General features: G+C 37.3%; 1 protein-coding gene and 1 long non-coding RNA gene across 3 annotated transcripts in view; one reads left to right on the forward strand and one right to left on the reverse strand.

Annotated features, from left to right (window-relative positions):
* Nucleotides 1–250: 250 nt before the first annotated feature.
* On the reverse strand, nucleotides 251–5,152 carry LOC116738281. The gene is made up of 2 exons (XR_004344025.1): nucleotides 5,074–5,152; nucleotides 251–418 (listed from the first exon to the last, which is right to left on the reverse strand). It is a non-coding gene; the product is annotated as an uncharacterized LOC116738281 (long non-coding RNA).
* Nucleotides 5,153–5,473: 321 nt separating this feature from the next.
* The window catches only part of WDR75 (WD repeat domain 75), a 30,004-nt gene continuing 14,174 nt past the window's right edge, over nucleotides 5,474–21,303 (forward strand). Inside the window, exons 1-7 of one of the 2 annotated variants that reach the window (XM_030324731.2) lie at nucleotides 5,474–5,619; nucleotides 10,948–11,077; nucleotides 13,855–13,920; nucleotides 14,793–14,883; nucleotides 18,007–18,131; nucleotides 19,683–19,753; nucleotides 20,731–20,850. In XM_030324731.2, the coding sequence (XP_030180591.1) occupies nucleotides 5,534–5,619; nucleotides 10,948–11,077; nucleotides 13,855–13,920; nucleotides 14,793–14,883; nucleotides 18,007–18,131; nucleotides 19,683–19,753; nucleotides 20,731–20,850 (689 nt within the window). In that variant the 5' untranslated portion in view covers nucleotides 5,474–5,533. Of the gene's footprint in view, nucleotides 5,620–10,947; nucleotides 11,078–11,296; nucleotides 11,460–13,854; nucleotides 13,921–14,792; nucleotides 14,884–18,006; nucleotides 18,132–19,682; nucleotides 19,754–20,730; nucleotides 20,851–21,303 lie in introns of those variants that run through there. The other variant, XM_030324732.1, reaches the window with a different exon arrangement.

The following is a 21,303-nucleotide window of genomic DNA, read 5'->3' on the forward strand; positions in this document are numbered from 1 at the left end:
CCCCAGTTGAATTATATCTTAATTCTGTAAAAAAAAAAATAGAATATTATCTATGTTTCTAGTCTTCATAGACACCCCCATTCTCCCTTCCTTCCTCCTAAACCAAGAGTCAGCATCACTCTTCTGGAAAGGACCAAACAGTAAATACTTTAGGTTTTTCATGACATACAATTTCTGTCACAACTACTCACCTTTGAAACTGTAGTGCAAGAGCAGCCATAGACAATATATTAACAAGGAGGCACGCCTGTGTTCCCAAAACTTTATTTTCAAGAGAGATAACAAGCCACATTTGGCCTACAGGCCACAGTTGGTTGAATGCCATCCTAAATGGTTATTCCATATCTTCTCTCTCCTCAAACCTCCAACAACTCCTTCCCAATCCTTATCTCAATTGATTGTCTTATTTGCTGTTTCACTGAAAAAATAGAAAGCAAACAAAAGAAAAATTTCAAATTCTCCCAAAAATACATCTTCCCATCTACCTTCACCTTTATTTCTTTTCATTTCTATGGTTGAAGTGTCAGTGCTCCTGGCAAAGGCCAATCCCTCTACTTAAACACTAGATTCCATCCTTTCTCACCTATTTAAGAAGTGTTCCTGCAATTATTTGCTTACTTTCTTTGATTGTCAGTTTCTCTTTCTCCTATGTCTTTTCTATCTGCTATATCTTTACCTTAGAAACAGAAAGAAAAAAAAAGTGTCTTTTGACCTCACTTTCCCTCTAGCTATTGTCATGTTTCTTCCTTTCTCTGTACACCAAAACTCCTAGAAGTCCTACTGTCTTTAATTTCACTTCTCTATTCTCTCCTGAACCCACTCAAATCAGATTTTCATTCCCAGCACTCCCATCAAGACTACTCTTATCAACACCCCCAGTGATTTCCATATTGCTAAGTGCAACAGTCAATTCTTTGTCTTCTAGCTATTTAACCTATCAGTCACAGTTGACAAAAAGATCAGTTATACCTCTTTCTTCATTTGGCTTTCATGGCATCATACCTTCCTGGTTTTGTTCTTAAACTAGCCAATCTTTTTCATTTCCTCTTCATCTTCCTGATCCCTAAATATTAAAGTACCTCAGACTCAGTCCTTGGACCTCTTCCATTTTCTACCTACACACACTCCAATGGTGACCTCAGCCATCCTCACTGCCCCTCCATATAACCTATATCCAAATGACTCCCAAATTTATATCTCTGCACTAAATTCCAACGGGATATTCAGCTGCCTACTCAACATCTCCATTTCAATGTCTTATAAAAAACTCATACCTAGTTCCACCCCCCCCCCCGCCCCCCACGCCGGCAAAAAAAAAAAAAAAAAAAAAAAAAAATCTGTTCTCTCACAGTCTTTCCTTCGCAGAACATGGTGATCTCAATATTCAAAATTCTCAGTTCTAACCTCTGGAGTCATCTGTTCTCCCACAGTCTTACATACAACATTTCATCCATCAGAAAACACTATTTGTTTTACCTTCAAAATATACCCAGAACGCAAACATTTCTCACCACTCTTACTGCCCGAGTCTAAGCCACCATTATCTCTCAACTGCACTATTTCAAGACACTCCTAGTAGGGCTTCAAGCTTCAAACCTTTTTTCCATACTGTGGGAGATGCAGGAGAAAAGCATCAAAGGAAAAGACTTCAAATGGGAAGGGCTGGAGAAGGTGCAAGGCCTTAGGACATGTTTACATAGCACTGCAGCTGGCTTACAAGGAACGCCTAGAGCCATTAACAGTGTCCAAGGCCAGATCCTCCTTCACACCTGACCCTTCCTAGTGTTATAGAAACCAATTAACTCAAAATTCAACCTTGAAAAGCTAAACCATTAGATTGATCAACACACTTGCTTAACTGACTTTATGCATGTAGTCTTTAGCAATTATCCTAATAAAAAGAAGCTTCATTCTAGAGTCGGGCCAGCCTCATTCCGACTCCAGTATGAGGACCTTCACTTAATTGCACTTTGTTTGCAGACTCATCTTTTGCGACTCCGGCCATACTTCCTGCAACATCTCACCAGTCTCTATGTATAAGAATCAGAGTAATTCTATTAAGAAGTTAACCTAGAGAATTTCAGCTCCTGTCAAACTGGAATTAGAGTACTCTATCTCTCCCACTAACTACAGCTAAAAATTCTAAACAAAATACAAAATAAACTAACAGCTGCCTCTGCAAGGTAAACACAAGTGGTAGGGTAGGAAGATGAGGACTCCAAGGAAGACCTAGTAGCAAGTGACAAGAAATGAAGCAGCTCTTTCTCCTACCCCCATTTGGGAGTAATGTCCCCTATGAGATGGAGCTCTTTTAATTCTCCTGGATCCACCCCAGATGAGATCCAATAATAAAGGTACAGTTACTCAGCAGCAATGACAATGGTGGAGAGAGGGAGATGGCCATATGGCCCCACATATCCTTTGCCCTCACTACCTAGCCTCACTACAAGGCCTCACTGTGGAAAAGTATGCAATAAGGTGGGAGGAAAAAGACTGCGCTTTCTAATCAGAACACCAAGAAGGAAAATCAAGGAAGTCCAAAAATATAGAATATCACAGAAGCAAGAGTTGGAGAGAGGTAACTTTTAAATCATTAATAATGGGCTCACTTCTGAGCTGTGCATGCATGAGACTACGCAGAATTAACATGGCCAAGGCTTGAAGGATTTTAATAGGATCCAGGATCTCTTAACATTACGTCTGAGATAAAATATGAAATTATTCAACACACAAAACCAAAACCAGAAAAATCTCAATAACTCTTAAAGGAAAGGCAATTAACAGGCACCAACACCAAGATGACCCAAATGTTGAAATTATTAGAAAAGACTTTAATTCAGTAATTATAACAATACTCCAAAAAGTAGGCAAAATGATCTTAAAAGAAATGGAAAGATAGAAATTTTCATGGAAAAAATAGAGGCTGTAAAAAAGAATCAAATGTAATTAATTCAGAATGGATCACAGACCTAAATATTAACTATATAACATAAAATTCCTTGTATAAAACATAAGAGAAAATTGTCATGAGTGTGGAATAGGTAAGAAGGTCTTAGGTCCAACAATAAAAGTATGATCCAGAAAAGAAAAAAAACTGATAAACTGCACTTCATGCAAATTTAAAACTTTAGTACGAGAGACACTATTAACAGAATGAAAAGACAAGCCGTAGTTCAGAAGAATATATTCACAATTCACATATTTGACAAGGAAAGTGTATCCAAAATAAATAATCTCAAAACTCAACAGTAAGAAAACAACCACCCAATAAAGCAACGAGTAAAAGATAAAACCCCACATTACAATCTAAATTTCAAATAATGGATTACCTAGCCCTGGCTACCTTTCAATTGTTGCTAATTGCCTAACACCAAATAAAATTGCCTAACACCATTTCATCAGTCCTTTTCCCTCATGAGTTCTTAAGAAAACATACTATCTTATAACTCTCTCCTTATGTACCCCCCCCAACTTGAGACTACAAAGCAAAGTTAAATGTCTCCCCTTTTTTGGCTGCCATTAGTTATTCCCCCTAGCTTCCCCAATAACACATATCTCAGTTCCACAAAATATTCCTTCAAAATAAAAATGTAGATATCCCTCAATCCTACAATACTTATTCTAGGAATCTCTCCTATAGCAATGCTGTCACAAATTCATGTTCTCTATAGCACTATTTGCCACTTTACAAAATGGAAATGACTAAATATCCACCTTTGGGAAAATGCCTTAATCAATGATGGCACGTTTACTCTGTGGAATACTATGCAGTCACTAAAAAGGAGATAAAATCTGTATGTAGTGAAAAGCCTAGAGAGAGGGAAAAAAGAATTATGTAGTGCCTTGTACTGAAGAATAATGTGAAAGTATATGGATACCTAGAAAAATATCAAGAAGCATACACACCAAACTTTTAGCAGTAGAGAGATATTCGTGGGCGGGAGTGATCCTAATCATATTTCTGTACTGAATTATTTTACAGCAAATCTGTATTAACAATGAATTTTTAAAGTATTTTTTAACCTGCATAACTTTAACAAACATATTCATCAGGTTAAACCTAAGCCTCCTCAGAGAAAACCATTTTCTCATATTAAAGTCTTATTTTCTTTAGCACACAATCTGTCATTAATTTGTAAAACAATTTTATTGTCCCTCCCGTGGAAGGTTAACAGGACTGGGGTCCCATCTGTTTTGCACCGTCCCTCACAATAATTATTATTTGTCTCCAGAAAACTGATAAATTGTAACCTATCAAGAGGTAACACGTACAGGGCAGACCTGTTCCTGCTAAAATTAAGCTGTGAGGGGGTACCTGGGTGGCTCAGTCGGTTGAATGACTTTGGCTCAGGTCATGATCTCTGGGTTTGAGCCCCATGCCTCACTGCGCTGACAGTGCAGAGCCTGGAACCTGCTTCAAATTCTGTGTCTCTCTCTCTCTCTCTGTCCCTCCCCCGCTCACAATCTCTCTCTTTCAAAAATAAGACATTTTTTTTAAAAAGACATTTAAAAAAATAAATAAAATTAAGCTGTCAGTGGCTCTTCACTTAGTAGTGGTACAGTGCCGGCAAGGGGATTGATAAATGTGTACTTAATGAGTGAATAAAGGTAAGTGTACACCTAATAGACCTGGACCACGAAGAGGATGTAAAAAAAAGAATGGTGATAAAAAGAATGGTGATAGAGGCCTAACCATGCTCCGAGTTCGGGGCCTCCTAACCTACAGGCAAGGTGGACTAATGGAAAAACTAAAACCAAAGCAACAGGCACAAAAAAAAAACAAAAAAACAAAAACAAAACAAAACAAAACAAAAAAACCCGTAGCCAAACAGGGGGCAGCGGCGTCGGAACTTGGGCCGGAGTGGGAGGGAAGGTCAGATCGGTGCGAGCAGCTCCACCGAACAGAAAAACGGATGCACCAGAATTCCGGAGCAGGAGCCAGGTGTCCAAAGGAAAAGGCAAGGCCTTCGGAGTTGCGGAGATTTTGTAGAGACCTATGCTACGCTCGGCGGAAAAGGAGAAAATGACGGCTAATGAAAGGGACAAACAGCTACGCAAATAGTAGAAAGCTACCTTCCCACCCAAGAACTAAGCTGAGCGGTGAAACCAGGTGGCACGAATATGTTGGCGTCATCTCGCAGCGCCCGAAACACTACCGAGAAAGGAAAGGCCTTGGTGAGTGGGAAAGGGAGGCCGTCTGGAGGTCACGTGATACACAATAGGCCACCCTTCCCTTCTGGCGAACGAAGTTGTACGTAGAATCAAATTAACAGGCCAGAGAGAAACTTATTTGTACTAAGAGTTCAAAGATGTCTAATATAAATTCATTGTCTCACCTTTCCTACCTGTGTTGTAATTTAAATTTGCCCCCAAAAAAGATGGCGGCACAGGCGCTGGGTCCTACCATAGAGACTGAGGCCTAGAGAAGCTCGTGCACGCCTTTTGTGGGCTGAGACTCGTGCCCTAGCGCCCGGCCTCCATCAAGGAAGTTCGGGGCTCGCGGGCGGTCGTGAGTTCCTGCGTCTGCGCGAAGATGGTGGAGGAGGAGAGTGTCCGCGTGGTTCGTTGCGGCGGCAGCGAGTTGAACTTTAGGAGAGCTGTGTTCTCTGCGGATTCTAAGTATGGGGCCACCGCGCACTGTCAGCCGGGCTGAGGGACGTGAGTCCCCGGGGAGGGGGAGGAAAGAACTGTCAGGCCAGTCCGGACTCGCCAACCGGCGGTTCTGGGCTCTGGGAAGGGGGCGCGTGCGGGAGTCCCCAGGCCACGCGTAAGGGAACCGTTGCCTCAGTGCTGTTTAGAGGAGTGAGAAACCACTTATAGTCCCGTGGCACTGCAGGCTGAGGCTTCTTTACAGGACAGTTTACCTGCAGGTGGTTGAGGGACCGGGGGCGGGCCCACGTGCCTGGAATCAGCTCCGCCGTGGGGCGGCGAGAAAGTCCGGGCAAAGATCTGTACATCACTGCCCTTGCAGTACTGCGAGGAGTGTTTTTTCGGGAAGAGTCGTGACTTTGAATTACTGAAAGATCAAAGATTTCCATTTTCTCCACACTCTTCTTTCCCCTAAAGATGTATTTTGGCAACCTTATTGCAACTATGCGTGATACTGATGTTAGAGTCTGTGCGGAATGATTACGTATGAAAGCCCTGGTGTCTATTCTCGGGAGTTCGGTATAGCTGGAAACCAAACTACTCCCTGGGTTCAAAACCCGGTTCTTACATTGTGTGACCTTTGCAAGTTCTTTATCTTTGCCTCAGTAGTCTCATCCTAAAACAGGAATAATATTTTTGTAATCCAATTCCTAGGGTTGTTGAGAGGGTTAAGTGCTTTAATACACATAAATCAGGTAAAACAAGCCTGGTACTTAATGGCTCAGTGTGTGTCAGCTGTCATTGCTCTATTGTCAGTATAATTTACAAATGACATCTCGTAGAAAGAGGTCTTCAAATCATTTAAGGACAGAGTGACCCTTAGTTAATTACCCCTTTCTATCTTAGAAGAGTAACGGTAATATCTTATGAAAGTTTGTATCCCCCACAGTGTCTTGCTTATGGGTATATGAGAGTTGTTGAATGCATGCATGACTGAAGGAGTTTTCATAAATAGCAGTAGAGGCAAGAAAAAAAAAGAAGAATCCTTGGTCTTTACATGAAAGAGAGCTTTGTTGATATTCATCTTATAAATCAGGAGGAAACTGAGATTTCAAGGTGTCAAAGTTCTGTTTACAGCTAGGAATCCAGTTTCTTTTTCCAGTGTAGTGCTTCTACAACTTAGGATGAGATGCAGTGTTTCATTTACCAAGTCCTACAATTCGTTTTTAAGTATTTGTCAGCTACGTATTATTTATAACAAGCTGACATGATAAAAATTAAGATAATTTTCATATTGATCCTATTTTCAAGATTTTACAGTCTGGTGAGGAAAAAAATAATTAGTAACAGATGTTGCATACTATGGTTCCTTGGGAGTTACTAAAGAGAGAGTACTTCAGACTGGTGAGGATGGACAGGTTGCTGAGGAAATGACATTTAGGCTAGGCCTAAATAGGTGAGTGGTATTTTGACTAGAGGATATGGATGGAAGGCATTCCAGATAGTGGGCACAGTATAAGCAAGAAGAGGAGAAACCTGAATATGTTGAACAGACTGTGGTACAGTTAGCTCATATGACTAGTATATGAAGAGAGCTAGTGAGGTTGAAAAAGGAACGTGAAGCCAGTTCTTGGCTGTTTGGTCCAAAGAGACTATTTTTTTTATTCCCTAGATGGAGGGCGGTGGAAGGTAACATGATTGTGTTTCTTCAAGAATGTTAATCCGAAGACTATGCATAAAACTAAGTAATAAGTGGTGGAGAGTGGCAAGATCAGAGGTAGATTGACTTAGCATACTTGAGGTACACAGATGGCATAGAGGAGGGAGTTATATAGTGAAAGTTTCCCTTCAGTAGTGGGACCTTGCAAGACTAACAGGAGTTTGTTCCACCACTGATATTGGGGGAAGGCATCCAGGCGAAGTGCGCAGCTTGAAGTTGCTGGGGTAGGGTGGGAGGGGTAGGTAGTGTGATGTGTGTAAAGTCAGTATAGTTTGTAGCATAAAGTATAGGGAAGTGGTGGGAGAAGAATCTGGAAGAGTACAGACCATGGCTTAAAAGGCTAATGCAGGCATTCAGACAAGAAATTACTTTGGCCTAAACCAAGATAATATTGAAGATGAAGAGAATAGACAATTTTGGAGTGAATCAGCACTTAGGATTAACGCGATAGCGAGTTCACTTTGGGACCTGTTGAGTTTAAAGTACCTATGAAATGACCAGGTGGACCTAATAAGTAGGTAGAAAATCAGTACTCAAGTTTGGGGAATTTGGTGAAGATTTAGATGTGGAGTGTTTGGGTTTTGTTTGTGTCTATATAAAAAGTAATTAAAATCAGCTCTCTAGCAAATGAACAGGGTCATAATGAACTCATCAAGGTTTTGGATGTTATCTAAAAGGTACTACAGGTGTTGGCTAGTTTATACAAAAAGGAATAAGGTAATTTTGTATTTTGCTTCAAGGAGGTCATCAAGAAAGCCGAGATAGTAAATAAGACTAGAATCGTGGAGTTTTATCTGTTTCCTCTTGTTCATTGGGTCCTCTTGGAACTAAGACAAAAACTCTGTTCTGCCTACTTGAGGGGGTTGTTATAAGAGGCAAGTCGAGAGGTGGGTATACGTGAGAGTAGCTTGTATTCCTGTATCAGTTATTACTGACTCCCAGTCCAGCACTGTTTATATTACATCCTTTTAGCTCCTACTGTTACATGGTGCTAAGCATTAGGTTGCTAAGGTATAGAAAATTTAAAAAGTAGGTCATTCTTGTCTTTTACATTCCTAAATTCCCACAAAGCTAGTGTCCAACTCTACTCTTTTGCAGACCATTCTGTATATTGCTGTAATAATTTTCCTTAAGTGTTACTATCATAACTCTCACCCTTATTCCTAGTCTTGCTCAGAACCCTATTAATCTTCTGTTGCCTTCCTTATCTACAGCTCTTTTCTCTGGCTTTCATGACTTTCCCTGATCTAGCTTGACTCTCCTTACCCAATTATTTCCTGACATAACCCATCATATACACTTTGCTTGTTAGGTCATTTCCTATCTCTTGTAGGTACTGTGTTAATTATTTCCCGGCTTATGTTTATGTTGGTATTCTTTTTCGTTCCCAGCTCTTAAATTATGCATCCTTTGGAGCCTCATTTAAATTCTGGTTCCTGTTTGAAAGCATCCCTAACTTCTTCATTTCAGTAAAGTTGATTGAATCATATGTGGCAGGCATTGGGGTCTATGCTTTACATGCATTTCTGTCTGCAGGGTTTTAGGTATTCTGATTTTATGAAAGCATTTGAGTGTGCTAAGGGTGCATTTGCATGTGTTGTTTCCTTTAGTCCTCATAATAACCCTGTGAGAAACCATTACCTGCCTTTTACAGCAGAGAACAGTGATGTTTTAGAGAATTAAATTCTCCCAGCATTCAGCCCATATGTGGTAAAGCTGGCATTCAAACCCATTTGTTTGACTTCTTAAAACTGTCCTTTTTCTACCTACTATATTTCTATTGTTATTTATAATAAGTAAACACACCTTTCCTCCCCTCAAAGAGCTTACAGTCTAGTAGGGAAGGCTTCAATATGCTGTGTGGTCAGTGCTCTTAAAGCGCTAAGCCTACCATCTTGTGTAAGCACATTAAGAGTGGTGCTGCTCTAGAATGAGAAAATGCAGGAAGGCTTCACATGTGCTGAATCTGTCTTAAGGAAGTAGTCAGAAAGAAAGAATATTTTGTGTAGACAGCGATATATACAAAAGCAGGGAGAGAGTGTTTCTTTTGGGGGCTTGCTTTCAAATTTAAAGCCATTCTCTGTGGAGGAGCAAGGAGAGAGGAAATTCCTTTTCTCTGGGAAAGCATATCAGAATCAGGGAGTTTTCCTGGCACATAGTACCCTTCACCCACCACCATCTCAGGGAATGCCTAGCCAACCTTTTGGTATAATGGGGTGTGTCTGTGGGGAGTGGGAGGGTAGTGGAGTTGTAAACCACTTGACTAGAGGACAGTTTTAAAATGACAAAGTAGCTCCACTTAGATCAGGTCAAATCACCAAAGGCCTTAGGAGTTTAGATCATATCCCAAAGGCAGTGGGAAAACATTGACAAACTGTAATTTAATTTTATCTTTAAAGAAGTAATGTCAAATTTGCAAAGTTAATCTGGTGTGAGTGGGAAAGATGAATTGAAGGGCCACACCTGGGGACTGTAAGAAGCCCTTAGGTCCAGACTGGAGATGTTAAGACTCTGAATTAAGGTACTCATGGGAATGAAGAGGAGGATCTAGCCAGAAGGGTAACCATATGTCTCAGATGTTTTGTTGCTTGAACTTGCTTAATCTTTTAGACAGTGAAACAAGTCATTTCATGATTGCCTCCTGGCACTTAGAATAATGCGTCCTGATTTCAGAGAGGTGAACATGTGAAAAAGCAGGTGTCTTAGAATTGATAAAATAGGGTAGTCGTGATCCTGGTCAGCATTAGAAGATTTACTCTTTTGTTATCTTGTAATTTTTTTTATTGGTTCATTTTATCCAGATAGTTTACAAAATCTCTGAGAATTGAGTGGGTTCTGTTCAACAAACTGGATTGCACATTGGGAATCAAAGATAAATTAAGGCATTTGCCGGATGGGAGCTTATGGCCTAATAAGGAAGGGGGATACATTTGTAAACAAGTAATGGCAACACAGTGTGAAAAGTAGTAGGATCAAGTCATGTAAGGTTGCTTTGGGAACACAGAGAAGAGATCTGGCCTGGAGATTCTGTGGTTTGTACCTTCTGTACTGCATGGAAAAACACCCTATTAAACATGTATAATGTTCTATGTAATAGGCACAGAACATTTTTTATTTTGTAGAGACTAGAAGGTTTGTACTACTATACTACGAGCTCTGTTCTGTGGTTATATCGGTAATGAAAATTGTCAAATATTGCCCCCACTTAACTACTTTTAGTAATTTAGTAGCCTCTCCTATTTTGAAGAAAGCCACAAATCCAGAAAGACAAAAACAAAACTAACATTTCGGCAACAAGTGAAAGAACTGTCACAAAGTCTTTGTACTTTGCTATAAAAGAGGCCTTGCCAACTAGAGAGAGCTTTGACTTAGCGTTTGTAAGGTGGTGTCCCCAGTGAACAATGGAGAGCAGGGGGGACATGGGAAGATGCTGTTAGAGTAATGGTGCGTGGTAAGTGAGAACATAGCACACAATTTTTAGTATGTAGTTCTTGAAACTGTTGGTTTTATTTTTTTTTTTGAAACTGTTGGTTTTAAAAGAAAACTCTGTTGCAAGTGAAAAAGATTTTTCATGAACTATAAAAAAAAGATTATGCTGTATACAGAATACACGAAATTTATTTTTTTCTTATTTCCAGGTATATCTTCTGTGTCTCTGGTGACTTTGTTAAAGTTCATAGCACAGCTACAGAAGAATGTGTACACATATTGCAAGGGCACAGAAATCTGGTGACTGGAATCCAGCTCAACCCCAATAATCATCTACAGGTGTCAAATGATTTATAATTAAATGTAATATTGGCTTTGTTGTTACCAGAAAATTATGATTTGATTTTAGCTGGGAAACTTACCAAGTTACAATTAGAAAAATACATGCATCCCTTGCTTTTCAAAAGTTCATATTGTGCTACTTCGTTTTTATAAAAAAAAAAAAAAAAAAAAAAAAAAGATGAAAATCAAAAGTAGCATTCCGTGTTTATTTTGCAGCAGGGTGATGTAGAGGCAGCACGCACCCCTGGCAGTGAGAGTGGCCCCACCAGGCTCCTTCCCCAGGAACTGCTCAGCATCAAGCTACCACAGCTTTAAGCTATGATCACCTGTGCTTTATCTCAATATGTGTTGTACATCCATTAGCAAGATGAATCCCAAGGTATCAGAAGAGCCTAAGAGAGGTTATTCTTTGGATGTGGGAATGCTCAAAATTGTTTGTATAAATTAATGGTAATTGCTTCTTTGTTTTACACCATTTCCACCTTTCTATGAAAGGTTTCATAGAAATACTCTACTTTCAGGTAGCAGCAGAAACCTATATGTTGATTTTTTTGAGTCAGGGTACTTTTTAACATTTTTAGTTATTAAAATAGGGTCACAGCCTAGATCTACATTGCCCATGCTGTATTCTGTAAAACCATTTATTCCAGAGAATGCTAATAGATGTTGCTTGAAAGAAAACATTCTTGGCTGTGTGAGTTACTGAAATTGAAGGTTAGGCACAGTTAGATAATTTCTTGGTTGTAGATCTTTTCAAATCCTTTTATATGCATTACAAATATCCAAAAAGGGTGCATACTGTTTGGTGTTTCTCAAGCTTAAATGTCCTTAACCCCTTTGGTTTCTGGAACCCATTTTTCAAAATGCTGGCTAAGAGGTATTGATGTTTTAGATCTTTTCCTTTACAGATGAGGCTCTTTAGTGTTGGTGCAGATGTTATCGTAAGGCCAGTGCTGGACAAGAAGGATTAGTCAGTGGATGGACCAGTTAATTTCAGGGCAAACTTGGGAATCTAATTTAGACCAGACCTTCCCACTCACCCCACAAAGCAGCTCAGAAGTCAGAAATAATGTCATTTTAATTCTGTTCTTAAATTTCAGCAACCACTAAAGACAGCTCAAAAATGGTTGACTCGTGCTCTAGTTTGTTTTGTTTTTTTAATTATTTATTTTAGAGAGAGAGAGAAAGAGCATCAATGGGGAAGGGGCAGTGAGAGGGAGAGGGAGAGAGAAAATCCCAAGCAGGGTCCACACTGTCAGTGTAGAGCTCGATGCAGGGCTCAATCTCTCAAATGATGAGATCATGACCTGAGCTGAAATCAAGAGTTGGATGCTTAACTGACTGAGCTACCTAGGCACCCCTCTCTTGCTCTAGTTTTTGATCAAGTTCCATTTTTCTAGATTACTTACTGCCAACATGGAAGTTATTGCTTGATACAAGAATGGGTTTATTTGTATCGCCATTCACTGTGTTGTTATCACAAAGAAGTCGGGCCTAATGTAACAGGGATCTTTTCTTTCCAAAATTAAATGAGCTACTACATGAAAGTCAAAGTTAAGTAGCTTTTCTGCAGAGTACAAGCACAGTTTACTTTCCTTGCTGTCCTCTGGGGGTTTAACAGAACAGTTCATTGTTATGTGTAGCACTTGAATGTTTTTCATAGCAGTATCCTTTCATTAAAACTGGAATTTGTGAAGTCAGTATGACTACGTTTTGTAGGCAAACAAAACCATGTATCATTGCATAAAAATATATTCGCGTGAGTGAAAGTTAATAAAGTTAGAGAATGCTTTTATTGAAAGGTTTGGTTGAGGTGATGGGGAGTGCAGATTCTCTGGACTTCAGAGTCATAGAATTTGTGTGTTAACCATTGTGTTTTGACAGTGATTGTATGGTTGGTTGTTATGTTTTACTAATCCTTTTTCATGGTCCTTTCTTTATATGTAGTAATTTTGATGTATATTTTCTACATGACATAATTCTTTTACTTGAATAGATGATACCATTTTCTGTTCTCTGATTCCATGTCCTCATTGGCAGAAATCTTAAAATTGCCGCTTTCAGAAAACTTAAAATTCTTTATAAATGTTCTAAGTGATGTATTTTCACCGTAATGGCAACAAGTAATCCAGTGTGGCCTTAGTAAAATTAAGTCCACTGGGACAAAGCTAAAAATACATGCTATTAAGGCCTTCTGGTGCTACCAAAGTGTGGTGTACAAACCAGTGCCACAAATGGTTGGTTAACATTCTGCAATGAGATAAGTGTGGAAATTGAATGACCCAGAACTGTAGAGCACTGTGACATTGCCACAGCATTTGAGTGCATGATAACTTAATTGTATTTTACAAAAGTATTGGTCTTTAGTGTGTTGGATTTTTTTTTTTTTTTTTTTTTTTTAAGAGGACATTCTCAGATCATTTGAGAAGCAGTCCTTTAATGTATGTAAGATGAAAGTGGTTTTGCCAATAAGAGAGGACTGGGCTCTAGACAAGCTCTTAAGTATTTTCGTAGCTCAAGAACTTACCATCTTCTTGAAGATAGAGGATTGACTTTTTCCCCCTCATTTTAATTAAAACTTGAAATTCCCTCACAGAGCTCTGATTAGGTTTTCTATTTTAAAAAAAAAATAGGAGTAAGTGACTCTACCTCTTTAAAGCTAAGGATTTAATGAACAGAAAATGCCATCTGTATTGCTTAATTATTTGTTTAATATCTTAATGAAGTTGTATTTTGTAATAAATTCTGTACTATTTTTATCTTTACCCTTTTAGTTGTATTCTTGTTCCTTTGATGGCACAGTTAAACTGTGGGACTATGTAGATGGCATTTTAATAAAGGTACGTGGATTGATCTTCCATTTTTATCCTTTGGAAAGGAATGGCAACATAATGTAATGACAGACACATTGTTTTTTTTTAGAAGGCCTAAGAGCCTTTTAAACAAGTTGTAAAAGTCACACCATAAAAGAAATTTGACTGTTTGAAAATTTTAAACTTTCAATGAAAAGATGAGTAATAAAATTGGAAGAAAATATTTACAAGAGATATTATCCCTAAAATACAGAAAATTCCCAAAATCAATAAGGAAAAACTAATAACTCAGTGGGAAAAAAATTGGCATAGGGTAAGACTATGTAACTCCCAGGAAAAAAAATAACAAATAGCCAGTAAATGTGAAGAGGTGTTTAATCTCATAAAAAAACGACACAGCATTTTTCCCTATCAGTTCTAAATTGGAGACTGCAAAAAAAAAAAAAAAAAACACTAGTAATAGGTAAAGTGCAGAGAAACAGATACTTTTGTACATAATCAGAGTACAACTGATAATGAAAAAATAACTTTACTCCAGCAATCTCACTTGTTAGGAATTTCTTGTTGAAATAACGACATGTATGTGTAGTTATTACAGCATTGTTTACAGAAGAAAGAAATTGAATATGATCTTGAGGTCAGTTAAAATTTTATATTCATTCATTAGAATACCATAGTACCATTTAAAAGACACATGTGGATCTATATGTATTAACTGAAAATGTATTCAACAAATACATATTGAGTATATTCTATACACCACATACTCTTCTGACGTTGGGATACAGCAGTGAGCAAAATGGGTTAAAAAAAAAAAAAAATCCCTGCCCTTTATGGAACCTAAGTTTGGGGGGTGGGGAGGACAGGTGATAAATAATATGGTGCTTTTTATCTTTCAGACTTTCGTAGTAGGGCTTAAACTTCATGCCCTCTTTACTCTACCCAGTGCTGAGGATTCTGTCTTTGTTATAATAAATAAAGAAAAACCAGGTATAGTATAATTAACTTATTTTGTTTTATATAGCATGGGTTTACTGTTTCCATAGTTTTTCAAAAGTTAACATCTTGGTTTTAGTCTGAAGTTAACAGTTTTTGGAGCTGGCATTTCAGTTCCTTCTGTTGTTATTGCATTTATTTTGGGGAAGCCTCATACCAGTTCTGAAATACATAGTGAGGGAATGATTACTGAATATATAGTTGTAATAATAGACTGCAGAGCTCAGAATTCAAAGCTGTGTTGCAGAGGTGGACTAGAGTTTATCTTTCTACTGAACTTAATCTGTCATTCTTAAGTATCTCTATAATTTTACCCATTATTGAACACCCCTTTGACCCTGAATCTGTTCAGAAATGGTATAGAAAACAGTTTGATATTAAGAGCTAATAGTGTGATTAAATTATTAATTACATTTTTATTATCATTGGAACATTATTTCATTGAAATTGCCATGTTTCAGAGCATTTTATGAATTTCTGGAATATCTTTAGTGGTCACAAATAACTACCCTATAGCAGAGAATTTGATACATCAGAACATCGACATGAGGGATATATTCAAAGAATTTTTCTAATATCAGAATTCAAGAAGGTTGCTGCACCTCTGGTGTTCTCTCTAAAGTATAGCTGTATACAGAATTCAAAGATGAAAGCAGCTTTAAGGTAATTACTGAGCAGTCTGCTACACAGGCTCATGGCTCATTAGCTAAGTGAATCCTTTCCACGGTGTATTTTTGTTGTTTTTGGAGGGTTTTTTGAGGGGAGAATTGGTTTTGTGTGTTGTTTTGGCTGGGAAAAATTGGCAGATTGTTTTCTATCATGGACTTTATTAAAACTGTGAAAGTTAAATCTGTTTTTAAGCTAAAAATCATTTAGTGAATGAAGTCTGTTAATGATTAATATTTATCTGTCAAAAATGGGAAAGAATAAAAGCAGTAAGTTTAGTTATGTTAGCCCATAAACAACCTCTAAAGTATTCCAAAAAATGTTCTGGAAATGGCAACATTTCTTAAAATAATTAAGTCTCCTAGTTGACTATTTTAGATAAATAGTCTAAAATATTACTAAAAATGTAGGTTCCTAATCTCCCTAACTGACCATTGATTCACTAGTTGTGAGATTTAGTCTAGGAATCTACATTTTTATATTTCCCCGGGTGTTTATACTCATCACTCACAGTTGGTAACCACTCTGTATGTTAACACTGTGATTCTCAATTGCAAGAGTAGTTGCTAATAGTTGTAGCAAAACTTGTTATCCGTATCAGTGAAGTCAGCAGTTCTTAACACTGGCTGTACATTAGAATCACTGCAAAGAATTTAAAATTTTAAGATTCTCTGTGGTGGGGCTTATTTACTTGAAAATTCCCTAGTTTAAGTCCAGTGTGCAAACCAGGGTAGAATACTGATCTAAAGTAAAGACCTTGGCATTCTGTTGAGATGGTCCGTTTTATTCTCTCCAACAGAATAGAATGTGGCACATAGTAGGTTTTCAGTTAGACATTAAATGAATAAATTACATATAGTTAAAAAATGATACTGTAAAAGATGACGTGTAAATAATTTATTTTTAAACCAGAAGCACACTTCAATATGATTTATACAATTTCCTAACAGAGACTGGTTTTGCATTGTGGAACAAAGATGAAACAAATGAAGAATATTAATTTAAATCTATTCTATGAAATGCTAGTTCAAGCCCGGTTCACAATTTTATCTAACAGCTAACTAGATTTTCATATTCTGAGTCCTCATGATATGGGCCAAGTACTGGAGAGTAACATTAATCCCACCATAAACAGAATTCCAATTAGATTATAGCATTTGGTTTACTCCAAAAGGCATCTGCTAGTCTGATCTAGCAGACAAATCAGTCATAAGATATAAGAAGGTGAAAGATGTTTTAGAGAAAAATATAGCAGGGGAGGGGAATAGGCAACATTGGAGAAATACCTAGTTAAATAAGTGGTCAGGGAAGGTTCTGAGAAGAATAAGACGCATGGTCATATTGGAGAAGCATATTCTACAGCATTTCTGACATGTTTGAGGACTAGGAGGGAGGTTGGATTGGAGTAATCCAAGGAAGAATAGATAATATACATCCTTATATGCCATTGAAAGGACTTTGGTTTTTATTCTGAGTAGATAAAAAGCCATTGAAGAGTTTTGAGCAGAAAAGTGAAATGTTAATTGTAGTAGATTCACTGGCTTATTGAGAATAGACTAAAGGGGGGCAAGGATAGAAGTACAGGGTACAGTTAAGAGGTACGTCTTACCATTTAGATGATAAGAAATGATTGAGTTCTGGGTATCTTTGGAAGAGACAGCCAACAAGATTTACTAATGGTTTGAATAGGGGATAGAGAGAGAATTCAAAGATAACTCAAGGATTTAGTCTAAGCAACTTGGTAAATGGTGGTGCCACTTCCTGCAGTCGGCAGAGGGGAAAACTAAGTTAAAAAAAAAAAAAAATCAAATGTACAGGGTCTGGGGATGTGAAGTTTGTGATGACTGAGAAGGCTAGAAGAATCAAGAGTTCAAAGCAAATACTAAACAGGCTGGAAAATGGGAAAATGGTAAATCGATGTGTTACAGAATTTCATATTCATTATAATGTCTGAGAGGATAAGGAAATAGCATACATAGTAAAACATAGCTATTTTCCCTTGTGAGTTTTTTAAAAATGGGATATAAAGAGAACAGCATGTCAATATTCTAGAAGAGATTTATCCTATAAATATGTGGCAAGCACATCGCATTTCTGAAAGCCCTCGGCTGGTTTGTTGCCTTTGGCTGCTCAGTTCAGTGATCTACTGTATCCATTGTAAAGGTCAGCCTAATACTTTGGAAGACAGAATGCACCAGTAAGCTAAATTGTTTTGTATTTCTATTTAGAGAGAGCATGTATGTATACGAGTTGTGAAATTAGACTGCCATTCAGAACTTGTATATTCAAATGAACAGTCCAGGGTGAAGGTACATTTTGTTCAAGATGGCCTAGAATTATTATCTTGGCATCAAATGTATCTAGAATACTAATTAACAGTTTCCTGTGAATAAGTGCACATGTTCATTTTCTCTAGAGAAGCTTTATATTAATATAGCTTCCTTTGGCTAGATGTATTTCAGCTGGTTTCAGTGAAACTGCCAAAATCATCAAGCCAGGAGATAGAAGCAAAGGAGCTCTCCTTTGTTTTGGATTATATAAACCAGTCACCCAAGTGCATTGCCTTTGGAAATGAGGTAAAATTTTAGTTTTCTATTTTGTACATAAAATCTCTTTTCAGCAATGTTTGCTCTGAGCATTTTATATTCCAGTGATTGAATGTTGCCTTGAGTTACAGTATTTTTGTTAGCGAAGAAGTTTGTTCCGTTGCTTTAGCATGTATTTTTGTTACAGAGTTTTTAGGATCCTTAATGTGTATACCTGTTGCTCTTGTAAATCCTCTAATTGTTCAAAAAATACCAATATTTTGGCATTTGTATTCTTTCTTAGCCTGCCTCATGTAAAAGCTACTCAAATCCTTTCATTTTGGACTGTGTCTTTAGAAAATTATGTCTTCCTGTCCATAATCAGTGTGCCCAGTATAGAAAATTTGCAAGTTAAAAATAAAGTGGAGAAATTAAATCTTACCAGTGATATTTGGGGAATGTCTTTCTAGACTTTTTCCTAAACATTCATAAAATAATTTTTCTCAAACTGAGTTAGGATCTGAAGACTCTTTACCTTTTTTTCACCTGACATTGCAGCATGAATGTATACTTAAATGTTCATCAGAAATAATAACTCTGTTATGTTTATACCATGATTTATTTCGCCTTTCCCTATTACTAACCACTTTTTTATTTTAAAATCAAGTACCACCAAAAGCCCCTAGATGACATTGTGGTGGCGTGTTTCTATAATCTAAGTTTATAGCATTATTTTGGCATTGTTCTGAAAAGGTTTAATTTCTTATGGTAGAGAAGACGCCGTAACGTTAAAGACTGACAGTACTGAGCATTGGGAATATATGGAACAAAGATAAACATCTGTCCTTACCATGAGCCAGAAGTTCCCTTGGTAGAGAAATGAGAACATGACCATAAAATGACCTGTACAAGAATGATTAGTATTCATAGTAGCTCCAAAGTGGAAACCCTAATGTTCATCAAGAGAATAAATAATTTGTGATATGTATTAATTTATTGGAATTCTGCTTCATAATAATAGAAACAAATGACACAGAAAAGAGCATGAATGAATCTCAAAAGGGTGATTTTGAACTAGAGTTCAGACACAAAAGTATATACTGCACCATTCTGTTTATATGATGTTCTGGAACAGACAGAGAGGTAAACTGTGGTGATAGAAATCACTGGTTGCTGGCAGGGGCAGGACCATTGCGAAATGACTAAAAAGAGGAGCAAGGAAGCATTTTTGAGGTGAAGAAAACGTTCTAAATCTTGATTTCTTGATTGTGGTGGTGGTGGTTACATGGATATATACATGTCAGACATTACATTGTATTGTGTGTAAATTATGCCTTAATGGGAAAATTTCAAGTTATTATTCTTAAAGCTAGAGAGTTTAGTTTTCAGATATAGTACCTAAGTTTGTCTTTTAATTTTCTATGATTATTCTAACAGGAGTATCCTTTCCATAGCTACCTATATCCTTTTATATTGATATACTCAATCTGTAAAAAAAAAAAAAAAAAAATTGTTAATTGTGTTAACTTTTGTGATGAGAACGTTTCTTCTTAAAGAGTGTTGCCTATTTTTGTGAATGTTATCTTCTCTTTGAAATACCAGGGGGAATATGTTGCTGCAGTACGGGACTTTTACTTGTCTGTTTATTTTTTCAAAAAGAAAACAACATCAAGGTAAGAATTCCTTTTTGATCATTTTATTTACTCAAATTTGTTGCAATTTTATTTCATCTTCATACCTGTGATCCAGAGTTGTGTCTAGTTTCCTGTTGCAAGTGATTGTGAAACCACTAGATTTAGAGGTAGAGTTTTTAACACAACAATGCATGTGGTTGAGAGAATCAATCATTAGTCACAAACACCTAGGGAGCTTTGTCCAGCCAAAACTCCTTGTCCCCTTAGATTCTGGTGTTCATACACGATGTCAAAATTGGATGTAGTTGGAAAAGGCTACCCCAGGTGGTGATGCTTATTGGCCAGTTTTGGGGCTTTGGAGTAAATATAGGCTTTGAGATACCTGGGTTTAAAATGAGTCAAATTTAGTTTCTGCAATCTCACTGTACCTCAAATTAGCATATATTTAAAATAGGCATAATACCTATCTAACAGAGTTGTAAAGATGAATAAAATAACATATTTAAGGAGACTAGTGCGAAGCACGCATGGTGACTCCTCAAGTGACACTCCCCTCTTTTACCCTGTCAGGATTAACATTTGTTTTTCTTTGCAGTATAATAAGGATCCTGATACCTTTGGATACATTAGCCAGTTGTCACAGATACAATTTATTAGGCTTGTTCATACCTAATGTTAAAACTTAGCTTCAATTGACAAATTTGAACAAACTTGGCTCGAGCAAAAACCACTGAGAAGACTGTCTTGGCTTTATTTCAAAGTCAGTGGCCTCTGTAGCCAAGTTATCATGGTAGAATATTAGTCATGTGAAGTTTATACTGCGTAAGTGTTTGCAAATTCGTGGTTCTTAGACACAGTATATATTTTTTTTAATCCTGTATTTGTATTCAGTGAGTTTTGAGAATTCTCCAGTTTGGTTGATAAGGGACAAACTCTCCCCACCCCCCCCTTTTTTTTTTTAACTACATCACCACTTACCAAGAAACTTTAATAAGGGACACTTTTTTTTCTTCTAGGTTTACTTTATCATCATCAAGAAATAAGAAACATGCTAAGAACAATTTCACATGTGTAGCATGTCACCCAAAGGAAGATTGCATAGCAACTGGTCACAAGGATGGCAAAATTCGTCTTTGGTCAGTTGACTCGTGAAGAGTATGGTGAATGTATATATTATATTAGTCCTGCACAACAGAGCTATCCCTGGGTTCAGGAAAAAGGATAGTACCGAAAAGCCATTACTGGTGATAGAGATTAGGCTTTGCTGGTACCCTGTTTCTTGTATTACTGTGCTCTTCATTGCATAGACTTACTATTTTAAAATTTGTAACCTTGAGCTTGTAGGAGGAGTTAATTCCATTTTGTCTCTGATTGCTTTATTGAGGAGAACTTTTTTTATCAAGCTTTGAGTGAAAAGGAAAGACTAACGAGCATATACCTAATAGGACACCATGATGATCTATTGTTTGTAGAAGTGACTCTGGTTAGAGAAAATGTAATTTTTACACATTGAGACCTACAAGCTTAATAATATAATTTATTATTTTTGGCATATATTATGTGAATTATATTTGGCATGCCATTATTTT

Source organism: Lynx canadensis, chromosome C1 (assembly GCF_007474595.2).
Source record: "Lynx canadensis isolate LIC74 chromosome C1, mLynCan4.pri.v2, whole genome shotgun sequence".
In the NCBI taxonomy this organism is placed as follows: Eukaryota; Metazoa; Chordata; class Mammalia; order Carnivora; family Felidae; genus Lynx; species Lynx canadensis.